The sequence below is a fragment of the Camelus dromedarius genome, chromosome 12 (assembly GCF_036321535.1).
Source record: "Camelus dromedarius isolate mCamDro1 chromosome 12, mCamDro1.pat, whole genome shotgun sequence".
In the NCBI taxonomy this organism is placed as follows: domain Eukaryota; kingdom Metazoa; phylum Chordata; class Mammalia; order Artiodactyla; family Camelidae; genus Camelus; species Camelus dromedarius.
The window spans coordinates 5589756-5617572 of NC_087447.1; the positions used below are offsets into that span (position 1 = coordinate 5589756).

A 27817-nucleotide genomic window follows, 5' to 3' on the forward strand; every position below is an offset into this window, starting at 1 on the left:
CACAGGAGAAGTAGAAAGAACGTCGGAGTAGTTGACATGAAATAGGTAGTCGTGGCTCCTATATATCTCCCAATTTCAGTTACCAAGCAAGATCTTTCAAATGAGATATTTGTTCTCCTACCTCTATAGGAGCTAAATATCCCAGAGATCCATCTGCCTGTGAAGAGGTTATATAAACTGCTCTCCTTTAAAAAAGAAGTTCCAAGAGAACAGAGGTTCCACTAAACAACTAAGGCTGATACAGGAATTTTTCCCCAAATAAATCTTTTAGGGAGGAAAGGAACAAAAATCATATAGTTTGCATCCATAAGGAATGGGTAACAGCCATTCCATTAAAAAGTATAGAATTATAAGATAATAGAGTTGAAGGGGACCAGAGAAATCACCTAGTGCAACACACTAATTTTATAGATGAGAAAACTGAAATTCAAAAAGGAGAAGTGACCCACCCAAAATCTAACAACTAGTTAGTACAAAAGTTAGGGCTGACTTCAGGATTGCCAGGATAGTATTTTCTCTATAATGTAAACAACTTAAATGTCTATCATTAGGGGAATGGTTTAAATTAGATTAAACCAACACAGTAGAATATTGGTTAACCACTACAAATTTTAAGACTGCTGACGCAGGGGGAAATGTCAAATTATATATGAACATAGAATACTTTGGTTCCAACTATAAAATATAAAGTACATGAGATAATATGCAAAAATTAAAAATTAAGTGATAAAATTTATTAGTTATTATTTAGAGTTTTGTGTATATTATACTATCTCTTCAAGGAAAAAAAGCACAAGGAAATGAAGCAACAGACATGGAATGAATGTGTTACCCCACTGATAATACCAATTGATCAGCACACACTAGAAGGAAGGAAGGAAGGAAAGAATCCAACAATTATTAAGAAACTACCATGTGGTATGCAAGTTTACATTTAGCCCTCAACTTCATGATAACCCTGTGAGGTACTATTACTTTTTCCAATTTGTAGATGAAACTCAGAGAAGTTCAGTACAGGCCTAAGTTCACATAGCTAGAAGTAAATGAGCCAAGATGTGAACTCCAGCCTCTGATTCTAAAACTTGTTACACTATTCCATACTGCCAAACACATGTGATATTTATAGTCGTTCAGTTATTTACAGTATATTCTGTCACCATGAAGTAATGGAACATTCTTCAATGAGACATTGGGAACTACTGATCTAATCTTAGTTCTGCTTGTAACTACCTGTGTGGCCTAAAGGAAGTAGAAATTTTAAATAACTTGTTTTCTCATTTATAAAATAGTATATGCATCACTATCTAGTCAACAAACATTTCTTAAAACACTCACCCAGACCTAGTACTTATGTAGGATCACAATAGGATCAAATTAAATAATGTTTCTAAGAGCACTGCACATATACTAAGATAGGTATTGAAATGTCTCTAAAACCCTGGCACTTTTAAGCATCCCCAGTCTCCTACTAACCTGAAGGGTCTGGAGGCAGATCTTTCGGAAGCTGCTGCTGGTGCTTCCAGTCATAATACTCATGATGGAATTCACAGCCACTGAGAGTGAGGCCTGTAGTTTCTGATGAGCCTAGGGACAAAACAAGTAAGAGGGAGACTGTAGTTTATAATAATCCTAATCAGAAAATCCCACAGGGACCAAAGATTTTAGTCAGAGCAGGATTTCAACAATTCTTCCCCTGCCATCAATGATACTTACTGAGCTCATGACGTATAAAGGACATGACAAATAAAGGACACTAAGAAATTGAAATAAACAAAAAATTTCTCTCCTTTCATAGAGGTGACTTACTGACACAGACACATTCAGAAAAGACAAGCAGTTAAGACACTGGGCAATAAAACAGATACACTTACTATTAAAGAACAAAAAGCTTTAAGCTTTACTCTTTTACTATGGCTGTTTTTTTCCCTCAAAAGGGGGCCATATGCAGTAAGAAATGTGTTACCAAAAGTACACAGGAGTGGGGGGTGGGTATAGCTCAGTGGTAGAGCACATGCTTAGCATGCTCGAGGTCCTGGGTTCGATCCCCAGTATCTCTGTCAAGTAATAAATAAAATAATAATAAATAAATAATAAATTAAAAATTTTTAAAGTACACAGGATGGAGGAATTCAGAAAGTCAGGTAAGGAGACAAAATGATGTTATAAAAGATTAGGAAATGGGGGAAGAATGTAAGATGTAGTGAAACAGTAGTTCCAGAAGCATGTGTGGGGAGGGGAGATGTATAGATAAGAAGGAGGCATATTATCAGTTATTTTTTCCTGCCTATTATTTGTCCCTATTTATGCAAACTCACCTACTGGGAGGTATGACTAAAGCAAGCTGGTTACAGTGACCCATCTAAGTTAAAGCTTGAGTTCCTAGGCTAGATATAGTTTATAAGATCAGCCAGGAGACTAAAGAGGAGAGGAAGAGCATTCAGGGAAGAAAGGCTCTGTCTGCCACATACTGTATCTTTTCCTGAGAGAGAGAAGAGAAAGGGAGTTGTGAATTTCTTATCACCTTGACAGCCTGGTGATGCTGCTCCAAGACCTGGCCCACGGTGATCTGGATGGAATCTTGTACTGCGCTATGGCTCTCCATGAAGATGGCACTGAGATGAGTTGTGAGCAAAGTCTGGACTCCTAAGGGGAGGGAGAATGTTGGTAACCTTGAGTGAGAATGACACTTCAAGACTCCTGTTCATGCGCTGAGTCAGAGCTGAGAATGGGAAAGAGGCCTCTTGAAAGAAGAGGCCACTCCTGCCTATCCACAAACAATTACTTTTTTAGACAAAAATAAAAAAATAAAAACAAAAAAAGCTACCAACTTACAAACCTACCTAATTCTCACTTACAAACAAAAGAAAGCTCATGAAAATTAAAGTGAAGAACAACAAATTTTGAAGAATCAATCAAATGAAGGATCATGTTTAATTCACATTAAAAACAAATATATACCATATACTAGAAACAATGATACTGGTGATTCCCAAAGGAGAGGAAAAGCCTCCTGGAGAGTTGTCCAACCCTACTCTGTTCTTATTTGAGTGTCACTGTTGTTGTGAGCCACTGTTACTGTCAGGGTGTCAATCCTTTCAGATACACTGTGGTATAGAAAAAGTTAAAACTCACAAAGATGACTCTGAGAACTGCTGGTATGAGGTCTTTTTATATGGGGGAATATCTCTGATAAAGTAACCACAGGCACCACTGCTCGGCATCCTGCTCAGCTAACATGAGACCAACAGGCAAAATATGTCATCAAACAATATGCTAACATTGATGATCCTGATACAGGAAGACAAATTCACTTTTCAGGGCACCTAGAGAAAATGCTTCCTAATTAATCTTTATTTTTTCCATGTTTCTCTACTCTCCTCTGGATAGTCTGTTAAAGACACTGTGGTGAAGCAGCCTAAGGCTGGCTGGGTTTTCTTAGGCTGCATTAAAAATGCAAGCCAGAAAGAACATATTCTACCACAAGGCACCACGATGCTTTTCTGGAAGGGAAGGTAATAAGTGCTCTGCTCAAAAGGGGTCTGGAACTGGAGTTAAGAGAACATAGATTCTAGGGTCAATTTTACTGCCAATTAGTGGTAACCAAGTCACTTCACTTTTCTCACTTTAGTACAGAAAGTGGCTTTATACCATTTGCTCTCACAGGTATTTTGTGCAGATAAATGTGGATAATATACATGAAATGTTTTGAAATGTACATTGCAATATTCAAAGAGAAAATATTGCTATTGCTATGATGATATCATCTGGATTACTATTTTCTATAGTTTGGTTCTAAGAATAGCCTCAAGAAATGAGTTAGACCCCCTTTGAAGGCAGACATTTAATTAAAAAGCTGCATTTTTGTTCCTAAAACTGACGATACTACCAGATGCCTTTCACATGGTGGCAAAATGAGTTAATCATAGAAAAGTTACCATGACAAGGTAGGCAGAAAGCCAGTTAAGTGATTTTTTTTTAGACACATGGAAACAGACTGTAGTTCTGCACAATCTGTTTCCTAAAAGGAGCTCTGGAGAAAGCTTTCAAGGATATGAAAAAGAAGATAAAATTACCACATATATCTGTATCCATGTATCTATATCTACCTACCCTCACAGTGCGTCTTCTGCAAAAGCTAGTCCTAAACTATCAGATGTATGAAATTTTAAAAGATACTTACTATGTTTACTAATGTAAGTGATGGATTTCTATTTAATCCAATACTGAGTACAACTACCTGAGATGCTACAGGCCTTCAGAGTCAAGCTAAACAAAGGTGTATAAACTATGCCAGTGCTACAAGAATGATAGGCAACCCTGGTTTCTGAGGAAGTATGTTCAATAGGATTCAGAACGTGGTATCAGACTTTATGTCATTATAGGGAAGACTGAACATGGTGCTCCCTCTAGCAGACCTAAAAAAACCCAAAACCAAAACCAAAAAACCTGCCAGTGATAGCAGATCTTATGTCTTAAGAGGGTCTTTAGACTTGTAAGGGCCTTTGATATCATCTAGTCTAACAATCTCATGTTAAATATATGAAAAGGGAAGATCAGATGATTTATGTGACTTGCTTTGGAAAAATCATTAAGGAATTTGGTAGCAGGACTAAAATTAAACCCAGGTCTCAATTGTACCCTGGAGTCCTTTCCACCATACTAAGCTGCTTCTCTTATGAGCCTCAGTCCATGCAAGCACAAGCTGGGGAACAGCCCTAGGCATTCTCACCTTTGACCTCCTTGTGGAAGCCTCATTAGTTTGAGTCTCTTCTACATTCTCATTCCAGGGACTTAATGGATGGAACAGTGGGACACCAGAGAACACCAGCTCCTCAAATACAAGAGTGGCAAGCCAGAGCCCAGGAAAGCAGTGCTTCTCTCCTAAAGAATATATGCACGATGGAAGAAGATAGGAGAGCCATAGAAGGAAGGTAGCAGGAAGAATCCCACAGATGACAATGGTTTGTTCAACAAATAGTTGGTACCAGTCAATGAGAGCTCTTATCAGGGTTGTAAGCTGTCTCATTTCTCTTATGACTCAGTGGGAGCAGGGCTACACCAAACAGCATGGGAATGCCTGGAGAGTAAAGTCCCAAGGAAAAACACTGGCCCACAAGAAAAGAAGAACACAGAAATGCATCAGGAGCACCCAAAGGAAGGCTTGTGAACCTTTCCCCAGACATTTATAAACTCCACTTCTGGCTACTTCCTTCAAAGTTGAGGAGAGCACTAAGAAACACTTAAATGTATGTCTCAGGCTTTATAGGATTAAAATACATAAGCCAACTCTCACTCATACCCAGTGGTTTTCTAACTATACTACGTTTAAAAATCAGAGTTAACCCTTGCCCAGGAAGCTGTACGTTTCCAAATACTATGGGTGATTCTGATGCACGTATTTCATGGACCACAAAACACTGAAACCACTGCTTTACCACTAACAGAGAGAACGTTTCTAATAACAGGTTTTTACTTAATTGTTAGATAAATGCCAAAAGCTCCCCCTTGTTTGGCTGAACAAAGACAATTTCTCCCTTTCCAGAGGTTGATGTGGCAATCACACAAAGTAAATCATACCAATGCACTCCCACACCTCCTCATGTGGTATTTGAGATGTTGCATCAAGGCCAAGTAAGACTGATAACTATTCTTGATTCCACCTGGACGAGCAGTAGGGTGGTGAACAGTTTTCAAGCCCTAGAAGCTTTAAAAAATTACTGATATCTAGGCCCTACCTCAGTCCAAGTCTGAATCTCTTGGGATGAGGTTTGGGCATTTTTTAGAAGCTCCCCAGGTAATGTATTGTGCAGCTGAGGTTGAAATTATCCATCTAAGGTCATATACTCTGTAGAGACCAAGAGGAAGTGTCTGCTGATTTTTGGCCAACCAAATCTGGGAATGTTATCATCTAAGTGATGCTTGAAGATATAGATCTTTTCCATAGAGCATAAAATTTGTTTAAGTTATTTAAGCAAGGTTTTTCATTGAACTGTTATTCTACAGAAATACATCTAATTCAGATTTGTGCACCATGTAACATCTCCCCTCTTTATTCTCTTAACATTTAAGTACACCCAAGCAGGCAGCCCCATTCTCCTATACCTACCCCAGAGTTCCATTTGCTGGACTGGAAATCTGCTGTGGAAATCCACAAAGAGAAAAAGCAGCAGAGTTTGTCCCTGGGGGTCCATATTCTGAGACTGATCTCCTTCACTGGATTCCACCTGATAACTCACATCTGGAAGCACCAAATCTAGAGGACAAGGTATTACAGAGTATCCTAAGATAAGTAAAGTCCTCAAAATGCTAAGAGAATAAAGACCTACACTCAAACAAGGAAGGACCTGAGATAGATCTAAATTTGAACATTTCCTTCTTCTCCTGAATCTGTTTCTCTACCCACATGATGGAAGCAAATAATAGTGACTCACTGGAAGAACATCAAAATAATAACTGGGTGTGTAAAATGCAAGCCAAAAAGCATTCCTTAGAATTTACTAGGAAGCATTATACAATAAATTCATTCATTCCTCATATAACTTTCCAAGTTAAGTATCTCTAGAAGGAGGCTAGTAAGACGTAGGTATCACTAGAAAGAGAAATGATAACGGTAACAGCTAACTTGAACTGAATGCTTACTCCGTGCCACATACCATATTAAATTCTTGGCATGTGCTGTCTCAACATTTAGGCTTCACAACACTATGGTATGGGACCTAGTCTTACGCCTTTTTACAGATAAGAAAACAGTAATAGGTAGGTTAAATATATTGCCCAACATGAGACAGTAAGTGGTGGAAATGTCTTATACTAATTCCAAAATCTGTGCTTTTCACCACAATGCTATAGGATATTTGTATTTCCAAGTAATGTGAGTCTTACAGTCACTTTCTAGCATCTTGATCTTTTAGAATACAATCACAATAGTCCTAAATTCCATCCAGATCCGTAGAGAGAAGTACTTCCATGTGGATCCTGGTTCTGTCCTTTATAGAGTAATGAGCGAGGGCGATGAGGGGACGTTTTCTATATTATTCATTTCCAAAATTAACTGAGCAAGTCCAGGTACTACAAGGTACTACAAGTTGGCAAAAATGAAGGAAACCAACAAAGCATGAAAATAAAATAAAAATGGAACAGAAGTTATAGAGAGCCTTAGAGATTAAAAAGTCCTGGTGGCATGACATCTCATCTGTTAAGACCAAATATTCTTCCCCCCCCCCCAAAGACATCAATGGTTTAATGAAGAGGAGGATCTTACACATCTGAAGCAAGGTCCTGGAGCAACACCCCACTGTCTGTGGCACACAGCAGACAGGACATGGTTGCCAAGATCTGGAGACTATTTTTGATAGACATTCCCAAATCATAATTATTCCTATAGAGTCTACCTAAAGGCTCTTATCTCATTTACATTTACTTAAAGTTTCATCATATCAAGTTATGTTCCTTGCTGACAAATCTGCAACAGATACAATCTATTTGGCCTCTAATAAACCTAGGTACAACAGAAGTATTATACTTAACATTGATGACTCTAAAGACATGTCTATATTAATCAAACCAACAAGCTTAAGCTACCTTCAATACCAGATATTGATTCAGTACTGAACATTTCCCAGATCATGTGAACCTGAAATTCATTTTGGAGTTTCTTTTATATTTCTGAGAATTTATATGAGCATTTAATTTTTTTTAAAGCCAATTAAACAGAGCTCATCCACAAACCAATCTTGGCAATGAGAGACACTGCATATTTATAAGGTAGACATAGACATACATATTTCTATTTGGACACAGAAATCTCACAATCTTCCTGCTTGAGTTTAAAAGGCCTCCTTTTTTTCCCCATTCACTCTTAGGGATCAGGTGATTAAAGTTCGTGAGAGCCTCAGTTGATTATTTACATCTCAAAGGCAAGAGAAGAGAAATACCAATTCCTTCTAGAAAGCTAACTTCCTTTTAGGGCATATGCAAAAACCAGTTTTAGAATATCAAAAGAGTCGCATCTTGGACATTTTCAGGGATTTTTTTTTTTTTTTTAAGTTTCTAAATAGCCAATTCAGTTTTAAACAAATAACAGTAATAGACAATAATACTTATCATTCACTCAGATTCACTTTTCACTTGCCTCGCTTTCAGAGGAACGTGAATCACTGTTCGAGTTACTAAGGACCCCCTTATGAGGGTCAAAACCAGGAAGGGAGAAAAGGATTTGGACTCAGACATTTACACACACACCCAAGATAAAAGCCAAACCAACTCAAAAAGGCTCACTTTGATACAAAAGCAGAGCCATTTTAGGGGCCAGTGTTCTCAAGAGGTGCAGTAGGTACATCCCCTTTGTTGGGCCAGGCAGCACTGCAGGTGGGCATTACCCAAGAGATCAGGGAAAGAAAGCACTTTGCCTTCACTGATGGCCCCATAAAGTGCTGCCAGGGGTCTGGGTGGCTGGTCACAGAGGCCATCTTTGCAATGTCCTGGCCAGTTAAACATAACGTCTTCCCTGATGCCTGGGCACCTAACCTTCACCTCCGCTGTTAGCTCAGTGTCTGTGACCTTTCTTAATATAAAAAGTAACGGCCAGCCCATAGTTTTGTGGCCACCACCGCCTTATTAAGACCGAACATTCTTTCTTCACAAAACTACTTACCTACAGGAACCCAAGGACACCCTCCTTTCATTCTACCCTCTGGAATAACTACCTACACCAGAAAAAAGAGCCTTACCATGAGGCCTGCTTCCTAGATGAAGAGTCTGTCTTTCCCTGGAGATACTTCCCTACGCCAGGAGGCTTTATTCTTCTCATACCAGCCACAGCTCTAGAGTACCTCCTCCCCACTGGTGATCTTCCTCAGGATCCAACTGACCAGACTACCTTCTAAATTTCAAAGGATTCTAGCTAACAACAGTCAAGCCCAAGATTGTAAACCTCCTAGACACCAGCTCATGGTTGCATATTCCTATTTCTCAGTTTTATTTGTTGGTCCAATTATTAAGGATCCAACTTTCAGCATGATTTACCCAAAACTAATGTGGTCAGGCTCTATAGGAATAGTACTGCCAGCATCCTAGGTTTATTATTATATAGTTTGTCCTTGTGCTTTGCTTTTATGTAGTATTACATTTTACTATGTAATAGTAATGTAATTGTAATAGTAATACAATATTAGTATTACAATTCTAAGTAATTTTATATGGATTTTCTCATTTCATTAAGAAACATTTATCTTCCACAATGGTTCAAAGGTGTCATTGCTCCTTTACTAACCTTTCTAAAACCCCAGAGTTGACGGATTAAGGTACAACAGAAACCCTGTGAACAAGTCTTTAGAAGATGAAGGCCCACTGACTACTTCAAGAGGACCAGGAATAGAGGAGGCAGTAGAACTGACAGAAGCAGCATCAACATGTAATGGCCAAACGGTTAGGCTCTGATGGAGCTTTGCCTGTTGACACCTGTTTGACTCACTTCACGTGGACTCTCAAACTTAGTCTCCCACCTGTATCCCTCAACCTAAGCCCTCAGATCACTGGGTCCTATTCTTAAGTACCCCTGCTATTTATATTTCCTTGCATTTCTCTAATATTCTCCAAATTTCTTTATTCCTATGCAAACAAAGAGAGATATATTTACCTCTATCTAAATTGAGGTCCAAATTGGGCACCACACATAAGTGATATTTCTTCCAGTCAATGAAATAAGAGGTATCTTTGAAGATAGCAGCAGTTGGCTTCTCCTGGCTTGGCAATATCAGAGGCAGACCTAAAGGTCCATATAGAAATATGTATAGTTGTTAAAGAAAACTGCAAAATTTTAGTTTTTTATGATTATGTATTCATTTGCATAAAACAAACAGAACACTGACCTGGTTCACACTCTCAGAAATAAACTAGTATGCAAGGCGATTATATATTAAGCCTTTTCCACATGGGGGATAGGTGTGAGGCACTAGAGATAGATCCACTAGACTCCGCAAGAGTTTATTCTGGGTTTAATGAGTGTGAGCTGCAAGTATAGTACTGGGACAATTTGTTTATTTATTGATTCTACTCACTCTATTATAGGTTTGAATGGTGTCACAGGCTAAACACTATATTAAGTTCTAGGGATACAAAGATGAATATACAGATTTAATACCTACTTTCAAGTTATCATATTTATAGTATGGGAGACAGATACACATAAAAACCAGTAAGCTGTAATATGATATGATACATGTTAGAATAAAAGTATATCAAAGGAGTATTCTCCAGTAACTATCTGAGTATATTCAGATTGAGAAGGAAATGCTTCACCTTCTCCAATCTGTTCTCTAACCAAGACTAAGGAAGGTAGGCGCCTGAAGTGGTTTCCTTCTCTTGACTTCCCATTCCCACTTTCACCTTCCCTTTAACCCAAGATTTCTCAACCCTGGCATTTTGACACTCTGGGCCAGACAACTCTTTATCGTGGGGCCTGTCCTGAGCATTGTAGGATGTTTAGCAGCATCCCTGGCTTCTACCCACTAGATGCCAGAATCCCCTCGCCTTCCAGTCATGAGAATCAAAGTGTCTCCAGACTTTGCCAAATGTCCTCTGATGGCAAAATGACCCAGTTGAGAACCACTGCTTAAACTTTTCTGTCCCCTGAACCAAGGCTAATGAGATCAGAATATACATGTTCCTTTATCTTTCTTTGTTTTCATCCTCTTTTTAATACAAGGATTAATAAACACAAGGCATTAAGTGTGAAGTTTAAAATCCTTACCCAGTAGACACTGGGACGGAAAGCCACAACAGAACAAAGGGAGGCAGTGCCTATAAATGAAGTCTCCAACACAAATCCAAGAAGGCAGTAACATGTAAGCTAAGGCCAACATATTCACTGTTGAGAGCCAGGGGAGCTGTAAGGTGCTGCACACTCAGCATAAGAGTGGGGTATCTGAAGAGTCAAAACATGTGAATTCTTTTAATTGGGTGGTTTAAACTATTTAGATTTAATATGAATACTGTTTTGGTTGGGTTTAAATCTATCATCTTGTTACCTGTTTTCCATTTGTTCCTTGTATTCTATTTCTTTTTTCTTCTTTTCTATTTTTGGATTCTATTTTGGATTGGGTATTTTTTATAATTCCATTTTATCCCCACTTTTGACTTGCTTACAGTATCATTATTCTGTCAGCCATCCATGGAAATCTTTTTTAAAAGTTTTATTGAGACTTAATTTACATATCATACAATTTCCCATTTAAAGTATACTGGTTTTAGTATATTCAAAAAGTCATCCAACTGTCACCATCATCAATTTTAGGGCATTTTAATCACCCCAAATAGAATCATTCCCCACCTATTTTCTGTCTCTATAGATTTGCCTATTCTGGATATAGAATTCTTGACATCAACTTTAGCCCTATTCTCTCCCTACTTCAGCAATGAATTGGTTACCTCATTATGTTGATTCCTTCCAGTGATAAGTCTCTCCTTTCCACGCTCACCACACTTTTAAACTCACGCATTTATTTTCTCTTGCCCAGTTCACTTACCTATTTACTGAATGATTACTGCCTTCTCTCTCCCACCCATCCTGCACAGTGCTGCTAGAGATTCCTAAAACATTCAATGGTTTCCCATTATACAGAGAATAAAGTCCACAATCCTTAGTGTGGCACTCAAGATCCACCATATTCAACTAGAAACTACTTTTCCAGCCTCACCTCTCTCTCATGCATCATTCAGAATATGAAAAGAGTGTGGCATATGCATCATATTTTATAGTTTTCAGTTTCTTGGAAGAATTCTCAAGCTTAGCTTTCATACTGGATTTTTGCCTTTATATAGATCATACTGGCTTCTAGACACAGAGTTTATATGCTACAAGCTTTTATGGAATTGAAATATAAAAATTCATTTTCAAAGACAATGGATTTGAACATTTTGATGGACTCTGTCATCAAAAGGATATGGAAACTGAAGAAATCCTATTCAGCTGGTTGGAAAAGACCTTTGGGCAAGGACAGAGAGCAGCAGCTGGAGTCAGTATCAGCTCTCCCAACAAGCCCATTCCCACCACATCATCAGGGATGAACAGTACTACTGGATGTCCCAGCACAGGATGGATTCTGCTGCAGAGTAATTCAGTTGTACCAAATTTTGGTGCCCTGTCAAAAAACAGGTAAGACAAATTTAGCTTTTTTCCCTCTTCAGAAATTATTTTAAAGAGAATTCAAAATTCTTTTTATAACCTCTAGCATATGCATAACCATATAATGTACCATATAAATTTTGTTGGAATAAGTAACTTGTGTCCCACTCAGGAAATCACAAGGAATGGAAAAAGGAGACAAATTAGCATTTCAGGAATTATAGCATGACTCCTGCTTTTGCTGCCAGTAATGGCAGTTTTATAGTCTCAAAAGTATATTTCTTCCATTAAAATTACTCTATGGTTCTGAGCAGAAGTTTCCAACATCATTCAGATCAGCATGGTGAGGGTGATGGTCGGGGTTCCCTGAATCACAAACAGCCTAAACCGGTCTCATGATAGTTAGATGTCTGCTCTTATACATGCTACACCTTCCCCTGAAGAAGTCTGAGTCACTATTTGACAGGAGTAATGAGGGAAAAATGGGACATTTTCTCTCCTAGAAAGAATCTAGTGAAATTTCGTATTTGCCTACTTTCCAACAGCTCTCTTCTAAACAGAAAAGAAATATTAATGAACCTTTCCCCCTCTCTCTAAACTAATCAGATCACCCAGGGAAATATGTCTGCAAACATTGGCTTAGAGGCTTAAACTCTTTCAGTAAATCTATGATAGCGTAGCTGTCTACCTGCAGGGAATGTATGATGCTAGAAGATTACTGAAGAAAATAAGGGGGGGGGGGGTTGTTTCCTACAGATATTAAAGTATAAAATATATTAGAATCTGAGATGTAATTTTGGGCAAGAGTAAGAAAACAGACTGAAAAACCACAGGTAGTCTCTTCAAGCCTTAAGATCCTGTGACTACCAACGTTGATTCAGGACATAAAAATGAAGGCAGAAACTACTGAAAAAGAATAAATTAGTTGGACTTAAACACAAGTTAGGCTTTTTCTTGCTATAATTCATGTTCACTTTGGATTCTGTGGTAGTTGGGTAGCACAGGAAGGCAAGGCACACGGTTCTACTCCATTTGTTTTTTCACCTTCTCCATGGATTTTTTTTTTTTTTTTTTTTTTGTAGTCTGGAGAAGGTGGAGGTGGGAAGAGAGATGATTTCCAAACCTCTGCAAAATGCTAACACACAAACAATAATAAAAAAGATTACCTTCGTGTTCATAGTATCTCTCTAGCCAAGAGTTCTATTAACCTTTTAAAATCATTCCTCTCTTGGCATGTCTAAATGGGATTGGAATTAGCAGCGTTTGTTTTGTTTCATTTACAGAAGAAATTAAGACATGGAGAGGAGAAGGAACATGTCCTCAGGTCAATCAGAATATATGCAAGGAGTATCTGTTTTTAATACAGATAGCTTAAAATTTTTACTTTCACTTTTCTTACAAAGAATCTTATACCTGGCACTAAGAATTGACAAGTGAGACCATTTTCAACTTCTGCCCACATTCATACTCATAACAGGAGAGTAAAACATGGAGAGGGACAACAATGCTTCCCCCTTCACCTCACATAATGCTGATAGTTTACGACAAGAGCAATTCCATTCGACAGGTTCAAAGTAGGTTCGTTCTCTGCCCTGCAAAGCAAAGAAAAGCTAGCCATATCTCAAAGATTCTAAAACCAGTCTCAGAGGGGAGAGGGCATAGCTCAGTGGTAAAGTGCATGCTTAGCATATATAAGGTCCTGGGTTCAATCCCCAGTGCCTTCATTTAAGACCAACCAACCAACAAACCAACCTAATTACCTGCTCCCCCTTCAAACAAGAGTCTAAAAACAAAAAATCAATCTCTGCCTGATACAAATTTTGGCCCATAGGTACCAACCCCAGAGATTTTACTAGAATATAGTAACCAGTTAACCAAGGAGAAAATGGCGATTTTTAAGTTCACTCATTCTAGTAAAAGGGAAAGATATGAAAGGTTTAGATTAATTTATCTACTCATTAAAAACTAATATAGAATAAGAAAATGTGGAGGTGTCTCAGAAAATTAGTTTCAAAGCAACTTTGAGTCAGGAAATCAAACTGTGAACCTACTGAAAATAGGCTAATAATGACTGAGGAAAAACTGTACAGCCATTGCATAAACTTAAGCCATGGATTAAGGACTTACTCAAAGATCTCCATGGAGAAGATTCCATTCACCTTTACACTGAAATTAAATCTAATCTGCAAAATAAATGGGGTGTGAGATTTAACAGAACAGGGATTAAAAACTTCCATATCAATTCCTAAAGGAGAAGGTATTTTTTATATCACCCTTTTTTCATTGCACTTTCCCCAAACATAATTAACACTTGTCTGTGTTCAAATTCTGCATCTGAAATATACTGAGTGCTACACTACAATTCCAAGTAGTCACAAATTATCAGGAGATACTACCGTTTTGTCCTCTGCTGTTCTCCTAATGTATCTCTTCTCCTCCTTAAACAAACTACCAGTTTCTCTCTCTGTTCTTTCCATTGTTTTCATATGTGGAATAGTCTGTGCTTTTTAGTTTGCTTTTTCTTCCCCTATCTCCATCTGACTCAAGTCCTCTCTCCCATTTACTTCACTGTTCTAATTATTTTCTACCGTCAACCTATATTTTTCTTCCTATATAATATAAAAGGTAATAAGGGACTCTAAAGCCAGGCTGCCTCATTTCAAATCCTGGCTCTGCAAGTTATTTACCATCTGTACCATGGTTTCCTCGGCTATAAAAGGGGGATGATGGTGATAAAATCTACTTCACAGGGCGTGTTGGGAGGGTTGAATGAGTGAGTATGTGGAGAGCACTTAGAACAGAGTGACTGGCAAACAATAAGTACTGAATCCTGTTTAAAACAGAAAAAGGAGACTTTCAAGAAAAAAGGGTAAAGTTATATAGCATACTTAATTGTGAGTAACTTTATGAACATATCTACCTATAGATAATAGTAAAAATTTGGGGGAGGGTATAGCTCAGTGGTAGAGTGCATGCTTAGCATGGACAAGATCCTGGGTTCAATCCCCAGTACCTCCATTAAAAAAAACATAAATAAAAATAAACCTAATTGCCCCCCCCAAAAAAAGCACACACACACACAAAATCTTAAAAAAATTTTTTTTAGCTCCCCAGAGTTCGAAGTACTTTATCGAATTTTCCTTACTGGCTCTTTCAGTCACTTTAGAAAAGGAGATAATCAGCAAGGTTTATTATCCAGGTTTAAAAGAAAAATGAAGCACAGAGGAGGGAAACAAGTGATTCAAAGTGATACAATAAAACAGTAAGGTAGTGAAAATAAGAGCCCAAAAGAATGTTTTCTCTATATCCAAGGGTTCTCAACTATGTCACATGACCAACATCAGACCTGCCTTAAGGATACAGAAACCAAATCAATTCAGTATTAAAACTTGTAAATGTCATTAAAAGAAAGAGAACCAATCAGATCCTTCCATGTCCTACAGAGTAGAGGTCTCTTAAAAACATATGACTTAAACAAGAGAATCATTGTGCAAAAGAACATCTTACCTTAGGGAGCACTATGATGATTTTGTGTAAAAAATTCTTTATAATCAGACTATCTGTCATCAAAGTTTTGGGCTTTTCATCAACCTGTAATAATATAACAGAAACATCCACCACACATGCACAAACCCAAGAGCACAGATGAATTAAATCATGGTATTTCTTCTTATAAAAGTTAATTACATCTCAGAAGGTTTTTCAGACATCCAAGGTGAAAAATCTTTGTGTCTGAGACCTGGACATAAAAGAGAATCTAACAGCCATCACTTCTTGGGTTAAAGTACCTATTTCATGGAACTTCAGGGGACACATATAAACATCAGAGTAAAACGCACAATCTCAAAACCACCGTTTGGAATAAATTTAAAAGGAATTTAGATTGGAGCTGAGAAGAGTAACCCTACCTTAACCCTACCATCCTAATGTGGGTCAATTTGCATTAAGAGTCTGAGTGGAGTTAAAGGAGCAGACACTAAAAGGAACCTATTTTTAAATCTTAACCTGTTCACCTAAAATTTTGTTTTTAAAGAAAAGCTGTAAAGCAGAAAGCTCAGAAGACCTGTGTTCTAATACTGGCTCTGTAAAAATTACTTAAGTAACCATGAAAAAAAAATCACTTAATTGCTCTGGACTTTATTTCCTAACCTCCAAAGCAGGGATAAAACTTACCCTCTCTACCTCACGAAACTATTTTAAGAACCAAATAATAATCTGAAAATATATATTATACATGATAACAATAATAGATACCACTTGATGAATGCCTAGTATGTGGCAAGCAACGTGTAGGTGCGGTACATACGTTACCCCAATCCTGGAGGCAGGTATTACTATCTCCTCTTTGTAGATTAAAAAAAAATGAGGCTCAGAGAAGTTAAGCAACTTGCCTAAGGTCACTCAGATGTTCAGTGACAGAGCCAGAATTTGACCCTACATCTATCTAACACCAACTATCCAAGCTCTTTCCAATATACCCTTATATTTCTCTACAAATCTAAGATTTATCACTTAATGAGGTCCTTCTCCATTCCAGGAATCATGCTAAAATATTTTACTTATATCACTTCATTTATCCCTCACAAAAACAATATTAAATACATATAACCTACATTTTATGGGGAAAAAAATGAGTCTCAAAGAGATTAAACAACTTTGCCAAGGTCTGGCTGATATGGCTCCAAAGCTTTAGTGTTAATCATTTTCCTGTTCTGATTCACTATATTTAATATAGTGTCCCTAAAACCAAAGTTAGAAGGAGTCTCCTAAAAAAATGGGTAAGTCCAGGAGAATAAGAAGAAGAAACAGAGTCAGAAATCAGTAAGTTCTTATTAGTAGCTCAGAGAATACAGAGCCATGTATTAGGCGTATATTAAAGGAGAAAAATGGTCCCAGATCTCAAAATCTCTAAACACAATACAAAAGAAACATGTAAATATCTAATAAATATAGTATTATAATACATTTTAGAAGTACATTGAAAAAGAGATCAAGAACTGTGCAGTGGGTGGGGATAATTAGAAAAACTATTACAAAAACACTTACATTCCTTTGATAACTATGTAAGTTTAAAAAGCTAAAGCTCTAAATTGTTCTTAGAAACAATGAACAGTTCATCTATGGAAATTTAAAAAAATATGTGCAGTATAGTGTATGTATTTATTTACATACAATACATTGTATATGTGCAAACTGTAACGATTCTACCTAATAAAACTGAAAAATGAAAAAAAAGAAATAAACCTTTGTTTTCCTAAAAAGAATATTTGAAAGTATTAGAAAAATGGATGGGGACTGTTAGAAAATTCTGGAAACAAATCTAGGATTAGTCATACATGCAAATAGCAGCAATTAAATAGTAACTGCAGCATATATACCATAGTCATATCTTTCTTTTACAATTTTTTATTATAAAATGTTCAAATAACAGAAAAGCAATGGTCTCTTAAAAGCATTTTCTATACTTAACACTTCCAAAACAACTTCCTGGAACAGTTTCAAACTTCTGTAACCTTAGTGATTACAGGCTGTATCATAGAAAGGGCTTAATTATATCCAGCAGTAAGGCAACCAAATAAGTGAAAGTTCCTTGAACAGCTACTGGAGAGGGTCTACAATTAACAATGGTGGGGGCTACCATTTACTGAACGCCTGCTACATGCCAAGCGGTTTATACACATGTAGGAAATACCCCCATTTATTGATAAGGATAATGACTACATAAGCTAATTAATTTGTCCAAGGTCACACATAGCTAATTAAGTGGCAGAACTGGGATTCAAACCTAGATCTTACTAACTCCAAAGCCCACATTTCACTGTGCATTGCTCCCTCTCCAAGAATGTTCATTTTCTGTACATCTAGCTATATGAATCAGATATTACGTAATCTGTCATTTTTTATGAAGCCTGACAAGACAATGCTTACACATGACTACTGAATATGTATATGTAGTTATTCACTGATAAAGCACTTAATGTGGTTTATTATGTATTTGGGCCTACAGAGAAAAATAAAATAATCTCTGAATTTGAGAGTTTACACTTAAGCAGAAGAGAAAGACAAATAAATAATTTATATGACAATGTGAAAAACTTTATGACTTAAATATATGAAAGATGCTAAAGAAATACACAAGAAGGATTGGCCCCTAATCCAGGGTGGGAAGATAAAGTGACAAAATATCAGGTCAACAGAGGATAGCTGACACAGAGCAAATAGCTCCTTTGAAGATCTACTCATAAAATAAAAAATGAGAATTTTTTTAAAAGGAAGGCACCATTTGCTCCAGGGCAGGAAAAGCATTTTGAGCCTTTTAAGTAAATTTCAAAACACTCTTGAGTTAAAAATATTGTTACTATAATAACCTTGGCTTTTTAAAGCCAAGTAAAAGAGGGTTTTAAAATATTCCCATTGCTTTAAAATGTACTATTAGCTCAACAATGTTTTTTGTAAGTGAGTATGTTAGTTTACATTTTGGGTTCTTCAGTAAATTTTAGGTAAGATTCTCTCTTACCCTTCAGAGTGACGACTTCCTAGAACAAAGAAAATCTCTCTCTGTGAGTCCAGGGATAGGAACTACTTTTATTTATAACAATGGGCTTCAAAGTTTCAAATGTAGCATTATTTTGGGAAACCACATTAACAGAACATCCTTTCTTTGCATATTTCCTTAATTAACAAATAATATTCTTTCTGTTGGGTAAAACTGCAATAGACTTTGAAACGAAAAAAAAAATCTACTCATAAATTACTGAGACATACACACACGTACTACACAGTCTTTTACAGCCTTTTACAGTTGGGTGTTAGAAACCCAATATCCCAGGACTGACATACCTACAGAAGCAGTTAATTTACTTACGTGTTGTTAGGAAAAAATAAATGCTGCCAGCCCTGGGCAGCGGGAGCCATTATTGAATCATGTTTCAGCCTTTACCTTTAAATAAAAGCCTAATTATATGATAGAATTTGGGAGCTGTCTTATATTTTCAAATGTGAACTTACGTGGTTACGGGCTCTACATGACTTTCTAAGAGAAAGTCAGTGTCTCTGTCTCTGTCTCTTTACTTAGATAAGTATATAGATAGTAGATAATAAAGAAATACAGAGATAGATAGGTATAAATACATAGATATGTTTGTATGTATATATGTGTATCTCTACCCATTTTATCATTTCGTATCATGGCAACAATAAATATAAAAATGGATAAAGCTGCCAAGAAGGTCTTGTTTTTGGAAGGACACATTAACCAGCCTAATGGACCCCCAAGATGCAGGACTGACTGAACATAAACATAAAACCCAGCATCTCTCTTGAAGCTTTCCTCAGTCCTCCCTGGAATCAGCTCTCCTCACATGCCCAAAGCAGTGGATCATTTATTACAGCTTTTTCATGGATGTCTCCATTCACTAGCCTTTACTATAAATCTCACTACTTGATCCTTCTCCCCAGTTGAGGTATATGTATATGATGAAATCTTTCACAATCTCCCCTTTTTCTCTTCTCATTCTCTTCATTCAAATATCTTTTAAATAGCTTCACAGTACCACAGACAGTGAGATGTAATAGAACAAATACTCTCAGGAAATCCTTGTTTTTCTGAGGTTATACTGCTCTTTTATCTCTCCTCACCCATCACCAACTGATTACTGGGCACTAAGCTCACAGTTTTCCTCTGTGCCCTAGGTCCTACCATCATCTTGGCTGACTTCCACATCCAAGTAGCTGACAAGTCTAAGTAACAACTTAGTCTCACATTTCTCTGACCTCCTCAACTCCAATAACCTTGACCTCCACTCATTTCCAGCCACCTATTTCCATGGCCACAGCTTGGAACTGTACCATCCTGGAAACCTTAAACTGAAATGTTCCACTCCTATGTAAAAAGATGCACACCAAGATGTTAATAGTGGCTATCTTAATTAGTCAAATTATCTGTGCTCTAAATGCACACTTTAATTTTCCTGAGGGAAACACTGCTTTTGCGGTAAGAAAAAAAAAAAAAAAAACAAAAAAGAGAGAGAAATGTTATCACTCTGATGACAACTTTCTATTCTTTCAAGTCTCTGAACCCCATATACCCAGAAAATCTGCTGTTCGGTTTAAGACTCTAGACTTTGACCCCTTCCCATTGGATTAGGTCCCTTTCTCTATGCTACCACAGCATTCAGTGCTTTCCTCTACCATGATATATTTTACACTGTATTGTAACTATTTGTTTACTTGTCAGTTTTTTCCAAGTTCCTTGGGAATCAAGCAATATGTCTTGGGACTCTGTCTAGCACAGTGAGGCCGACCTGAACAAATACAGGTTTCTGAATAAACGAGTGAATGAATGAACACTGAGACAGCACTGATCAATATGAGTAAGACTTTGGTTCAAATTCTAATTCTGTCACTTAACTTTGGCATGACCTTGGGAAAGTCAGCCAAATTTTTGAATCTGTTTTCTTGTATCTGTAAAATGGTGTGATGAACCTTGTCCTATCTACTTCATGGAGTTGTCAGGAGGCTTAAACAGCATATATTAATGTTAGGTATAAGAATTACTATTGTTTGTTCAGACTAGCTAAAACATATGATCTCCTTTTCTAGAACTGCTTTCCTTGGTTCACTGGAATCAGCTTTTTTATTGCTACTTGACATTAATAGTTTTAGAGCTGACTAACCATTAATTGCTCTAGGCTGTTCACCCTTCGTTCCCCTAAAGAAGATAAGGCACGGACAGGGATATCTGTTGTCCTGATATTGTACTCATTTCCTTTTAGAAGGAGCATATAATTCTGACATGGAGAGAGGCCTCCCAAGTGTTTTTTGGGAGAATGTTTAAAGTACTCTAATTCTTTGTCTCCACCAGCTAAAAGGAAAGATGGGGATCAGAGAACTATTAAGGGGAATGGAGAACTCAATTGTTGCTCTCATAAAGCTGGGCTACAAATAAATCAATAAATATCTTTAAATCAACCTAATAAAAATGTACCCAAATAGGATCTGCACAGGGAATCCTTTTTTATTTCCTTTTTCAGGAGGTCCAAATTCAAATAATGGCTTGTTTCAGTGGTTCTCAAATTTACCTGCACGTTAGGAATCATCTAGGATTTTAAAAATATTCCAAAGCCCAGGCCACACCTTTTATGGACTGAATTGTGCCCCCCAAAATTCATTTGTTGCAGCCCTAGCCCCTGATGTGACTATATTTGGAGACAGGGCCTTAAGGATGTCATTAAGGTTAAATAAGGTCATAAGGGTGGGGCCCTAATCTCATAGGACTGGTGTCCTCACAAGAAGAGGAAGAGACACCAGAAAGCTCTCGCTCCACATATGCAGAGGAAAGGCCATGTGAGCAGAGTGACAAGGTACCCTGATCTTGGACTTCCAGCCTGCAGAAGTATGAGAAAATAAGTTTCTGTTGTTTAAGCCACCAAATCTGTGGTATTTTTTTTTGGTGAGGGGGAGGGAGGTAATTAGGGGATTGAACCCGGGACCTTGTACATGCTACCACTTAAGGTATATCTTCCCCCACAAATCTGTGGTACTTTTTAATGGCAGCCCAAGGAGACTAATCCAAAACCCCAGACCAATTAAATCACAATCTCTTGGAGTCAGACACAAATATCAGTAGTTTGAAAGCTACCAGGTGATTTAAAATCTGCACAGGGAAGTTTGGGAACCAATGCCTTATTTCATTTCAACGTGGAACTATAATGGACCTAGGCTTTTCCTTCCTGTTATTATATTTGTACAAAAATAAGAATCAAAACATCATTAATTTATAGAACAACAGCAAAACCTGCCTCAAAAATCATCTGGAAGGGTGTTACCCCTGATGAGTCCTGAGAATAGCTGGCTTCCTCTGAAGTCCAATTCAGCTTTGCAGAGAATCCATGCAGTATAGATTGTATTTCTGTGTGAGAAGAAATGGTGACAAAATAGAACAAGCAGTTTGGATAAGAATCAGAGTTTCTGAAATTGTTTATTAAAATAATGAGCCAAGAAGGCTTTTCCCTGATGAAAAGATTATCTGCAAAATTTAAAATATAACTGGAAACAGCTATGCATCAGCAAATTGCTTGAACATTTAGAATTACTTTATGGGGTTAAGACATCTAATCTCATATTTTCAATTTTACACAAATTGAAAATTTGCTAAATCAATTTGTATTTTCAGTTAATTTCCACAAGGTCATATCCAGTGCCAGAAATCTTCAGAGCTGATAGCTCTAACTGATATTCTTATATTTTTTAATAAATTAATTCATTATTTAATAACACAAATCCAGTAAGCGAGCTAATTTAGAACTGAAATCAGAAAAATTCAAGAATGACCCTCTCAGGCATTTTCCTAATATAGTATGTTCTTTTTTTCTTAAATTTTTTTATTGAGTTATAGTCATTTTACAATGTTGTATCAAATCCCAGTATAGAGCACAATTTTTCAGTTATACATGAACATACATATATTCATTGTCACATTTTTTTTCGCTGTGAGCTACCACAAGATTTTGTGTATATTTCCCTATGCTATATACCGTATAATCTTGTTTACATATTCTGCATATGCCTGTCAATATCTACAAATTTTGAACTCCCATTCTATCCCTTCCCACCCCTCCCCCAGCATGTTTGTTCTTTAAGAGGCAATCTTTAACAAAGAAGAACAAACTCTTGCTAATTTAATTTGTATTTTAGCCACTTGGTATATCTACATATGTTGACTCAGAACTCTTTCCACAAAGCCTCAGTGAATCCTGGGTCATCATCAACAAAGAGAATCTCAAAGTATGCACCATCCTTCTTTCTTTCTGTACCGTGGCACTAAAATTACAAAGGTGAAAAACCCAAATCTCTCATTTTGTAAAATGCCATCCCTTAGTCTTCCTCTACAGTAATATTATAATGGAGAACTAAATATGAATAAAGATATATATCTCAGTCTCTGCAAGTTCTACCTTATAAATGAGGTTGATAATGTTGATATTATATAAGAATTCAACTCTAAAAAGTAACAATAAAATACATCCTAAGATAATAGCATAACTTTCTTCTAAAGAATTCATACCATATATCTAATAAAACTTAAACCATCCCCAAAAGTATGGAATTTACCAAGATCAGGTTCTAGCTATCAATCATAATGGGCAATATTTTTCTTGCCATTAGTTTGTTTTTAAACTATAATTCAGTCATGAAGCCTGAGATAATATGGGAGCAAGATTATGCTACACTGAAGTTTAGTGAGCTTAGCACTAAACCAGGATGACTTGCATCAGTCTTCAGTTTTACTAATGACTAACTTTCTGACCTAGGACGACCCTTTTTCCTGTGATTCAATTACTTTTCTGTGAAATAAGAAACAACTGTTCCAGAATCCTACTTCTCTTTAAAGTAGTAATGTCTGCGGAATGGGGAAAACATGTAGATACATGAGAAAAAGGCTTGTGAATAACTTTGAATTCTCTAGAACTCTTAATAACAATTTAAAATAAAATGAGTAGTTATTTGGGGGAAATCAATTTCAGTAAACTCACTCCATACATCCAAAAAAAAAAAAAATCCAGATGGACTGACTAGAGTTAAACGTGAAAAGGTAAAACAACAGAACTAAAGAAAAAGCTGCCTATTTCTAGGTAAGTCGAGCATATGGTGAAGTTTCATCTTCTCATTCAAGCACATAAAATGATAAAGCAAGTATTTTAAAATCTTAGTAAAACATAGTCATGGTAAGAAAAAAGAAAAGAGAAATCTTTATAGACCAGAAATAGAGAGGTATTCTTCCCTAATCTTCAGAAACGAAAAAGAGAGAGAATCCACAATGCTAAGTAAAGACCAAAGATGCACTGTATCTGGGACATGGAATGGAAAAAAACATGGCGCTACTATCGTAACATCAACTGGTTTAAGAACAAGAAACACAGAGGCCACATATAGGAGGTCTAGGCAAGGGACCAAAACATGGACAAAAGCTAAAGGTATGCCACCTACCTATGTGAGGGTTAGTTAAAGCCAAGTGATGCTAGTAGCAGCCTCAGTAATGCAGGGTAAGGGTGTTAGACCCATGTGATATAAGTGCAGACAAGGCTCAGAACTATATATTCTATTAAGATGCAAGAGTTGTTTTTTTTTTTTTTTATCTTGCTGCTCAAGCAAAGTTTAATCCAAGATATATGCTCTGTAGATTACAGCTCAGCAACCCAGAGAACCTCCTACTGGAAGGCTCTCAATACAGGATGTGTTCAGGACAAAAGGGTCATGAACAATTAGCTCTTAACTAAAAATTACCAACCAAAAAAGATCAATACCATGAAAACTATGACACCAACAAAACATATACCTGAGGAAACAGTTAATAAAACAATCTGAAAGGGACTTTAAAATTAAGTGCTCTATATATTATACCCTCAAATATAAAAAGAAAATACATGCCATCAATTAAACAGAAAGTAACAGCAAAAAACCTTATTAGAAATCTTGGAAATTAAAGATACAGTGTTTGAAATGAAAACCCTATGGATGGTAGATTAGATACTATTAAAGAGCACATTTAAAAGAAAAGGTGGTCCTTGAATGTTCATAGAAGCATGATTCATAATAGGAAAAAGTGGAAACAACCCAAATGTCCAACAAATGATGAATAGATTAACAAAATGTGGAATATTATTCAGCCATAGAAAGAAATGAAGTACTGTTATGTTACATGCTACATACAAACATGGATGAATCCTGAAAACATTATACTTAGTGAAAAAAGCCAAACACAAAGGCCACATATTGTGTGATTCCATTAAGCTGAGGTGATAGGGAATAGAGCTCAGGGTTGTGAAAGTACCTGGAATCTGCAAAGTAGGGCACTGGAGAAGAGGGAGCTGTGCAGAAGTGAGTACCAAAAGTCTGTGTGGAAGTTCCTCATGAGCCCTTGGCCAAGGGCAGGGCTATGTACGCACAGGTGAGACTATGGAAGATTTCCAGGTGAGGCTATGGAATATTTTAGTGGTGAAGCAATCCTGGAAAAATGCTGACCTTCAGACCCAACCAAAATGGAGGGAACTTGACAAAACTGATGGTGTCCAGATGAGATGGCAAAAAGGTAATGCTTTAGTAGTAAAAACCAAATTCTAGAAGAAGGTCTGCTCCTGATCCACTGTAAAAAAAAGCCTAAAACCAAGCCTCAACAAGATTCATAGTGAAGATACAGTTTGGAGGTCAAGTTAGAGGGGTTTGGAAAATGACTTGGCTTTCTACAGATCCATCCTTTAAAATGTATAAAAAAAACAAGCCTGCACAAATTTAAGGTGATTAGTCTGCTAGAACTGCTTGCTAGAACAAAAATCAACTCTTCAGAGGTAGAAAAGAATATAAAATATGATCACATTATCCAATAGAAAATACATAATAGACATGCAAAGAAAAAGAAAAATATAACTCATACAAAAAAGCACTAAATAAAAATCAAGCCTGTCACAGATGTTACATTTAGCAAAGACATTTTTTTTTTACATTTAGCAAAGACTTCAAAGCATATATAAGAAATATGTTCAAAGGCTTAAAAGGTAATTTAAATGAAATGAACTGATAGGGAATGTCAGAAGAGAAATATGCTGTTTAAAAAAAAAGAACCAAATGGAAATTCTATAACTGAAAAGTTCAGTAACTAAACTTAGAATTCACTAGATAGGTTTAATGGTAGATGACAGTATAATAATATTGAGATGACTGAAAAGTCAGTAAAATCATTGAAGGCAAAGAACAAAAATTACCCAATCTGGAGAGCAGAGAAAAACAGGTTGAAGAAAAATAAATAGAATTTTAGAGACTTGCAGGATAATACCAACTAGTCAAAAATATGTGTAATGAGAGTCCCAGAAGGAGACAAAAGTGAGAATTGGACAGGAAAAACATGAAATCAAACAAAATTTTCTAAAATTTGATGAAAAATAGTAAGATGTGAAAAACTCAGCAAACCTCAGTACAGGATAAATACAAAGAAAATTACACTTAGGTACATAATAGTCAAAGTGACTTGAAAAATGATAAGGAGAATACATTGAAAGAAGCTAGAGGAAAAGCACATATTACATATAGAGAAACCATAACATGAGTTACAGCTGACTTCTGAGAAACAGTGGAGGCCAGAGGACAATGAAATGACATCTTTAAAATGCTGAAAGGAAAAAACTGTCAAGCTAGAATTTCAATTCCAGTGAAATATCCTTTTAAAATGAGGGTAAGATAAAGACATTTTTAGATAAACAAAAGATGAAATAATTTGTCACTAGAAGACCTGCACTACAAGAAATGCTAAGGATGCTCTTTAGGCTAAAGATGGAAACCCAGATAAATAGGAAGAAATGAAGAGACTCAGAAATAATGAATAAGTGAATAAATATAAAAGACTATTTTTTATTCTTGCATTTTCCTTAACATACAAGTAAAAGATTAAAGCAAAAATAATAACATTATGAGGCAGGAATTGTAAAAGTTGAAAATACTCAAAATAGTATTGAATTATAGCCCCCCAAAATAAAAATCCACAAGTTCATCCTCTTATAAATAACTGAATTAATAAATTAAAGGTGAAGAAGGGACAGCTTTTCCTTACAGATATTCCAATAAATATGTAGAAGGAATGAGGACATATTAAATCACAATAACACTATAGTAACAATCACTGCAGGTAGATCCATCAATGAATGCTAAGTTAGTAGATGAAAGTTTAAGAAGAAACAGGATATTTGCATAGCCTCATTGTATTTCCTCCAAATATCTAAAAATTACAAAGAGTAACTCTGCTTGGAAAAATATGGCAGATAACACCTTAATCAAGTGATCAAAGTTAATATTACCAACAATAAGACATATCAACATCATCAGTCCCCTGATATGATGCATTGAAAAGGACACATCATCTCTGTGGTATTCTTTCTGACAATGTATAACCTCAACTTAACAAAAGAAAACATCAAACAAGCTCAAACTGAAGGACATTCTACAAAATGTCTGACAGGTATACTTCAAAAATGTTAAGGTAATGAAAGAAAAAGGAAGACTGAGGAACAATCACATATGAAAAGCAATTAATAAGACATGACAATTAAATGCAAAGTGAGATCCTGGAATGGATTCAGGAATTGAAAAAAGAACATTAGTGGAAAAACTGATAAAATCTTGAGTCTGTAGTTTAGTTAATATTTTACCAATGTTAATTTCTTAGTTTTGGTAATCATACTGCAGTTATTTAAAATATTAATTGTAGGGAAAGCTGGGTGAAGGTTATATAGGACCTCTCTGCACTGTTTTTGCAGCTCTTCTGTAAGTCTAAAAGTATTTTTAAATTAAAAATGTAAATACTCTGCAAAAGGATGAAACTAGACCACTATCCTACACCATACACAAAAATTAACTCGAGATAGATTAAGGGCTTGACTGTAAGACCTGAAACCATAAAACTCCTAGAAGAAAATATAGATGGTAACCTCCATGACATTGGTCTTGGCAATGATTTTTTCAATTTGACACCAAAAGCAAAGGCAACAAAAGTAAAAATAAATAAGTGGAACCTACATCAAACTAAAAAGCTTCTTTACAATAAAGGAAACTATCAACAAAATGAAAATACAACCTATTAAGAAAAAATTTGCAAATCACATATCTGAAAAGGAGTTAATATCCAAAACCCCACAAAGAACCAAT

At 36.4% G+C, this 27817-nt stretch overlaps 1 protein-coding gene across 4 annotated transcripts in view; it reads right to left on the reverse strand.

Annotated features, from left to right (window-relative positions):
* TOP6BL (TOP6B like initiator of meiotic double strand breaks) overlaps positions 1–27817 on the reverse strand; it is a 64993-nt gene that overhangs the window by 10487 nt on the left and 26689 nt on the right. For 2 of the 4 annotated variants that reach the window (XM_064492089.1, XM_064492088.1), the window contains exons 4-12: positions 21925–22034; positions 15632–15715; positions 14252–14307; positions 13645–13716; positions 11941–12140; positions 9638–9784; positions 6107–6253; positions 2522–2643; positions 1474–1584 (exon numbers count right to left, since the gene is read on the reverse strand). In XM_064492089.1, the coding sequence (XP_064348159.1) occupies positions 1474–1584; positions 2522–2643; positions 6107–6253; positions 9638–9784; positions 11941–12140; positions 13645–13716; positions 14252–14307; positions 15632–15715; positions 21925–22034 (1049 nt within the window). The remainder of the gene's footprint in view (positions 1–1473; positions 1585–2521; positions 2644–6106; positions 6254–9637; positions 9785–11940; positions 12141–13644; positions 13717–14251; positions 14308–15631; positions 15716–21924; positions 22035–27817) is intronic. The other 2 variants (XM_064492090.1, XM_064492091.1) reach the window with 2 other exon arrangements.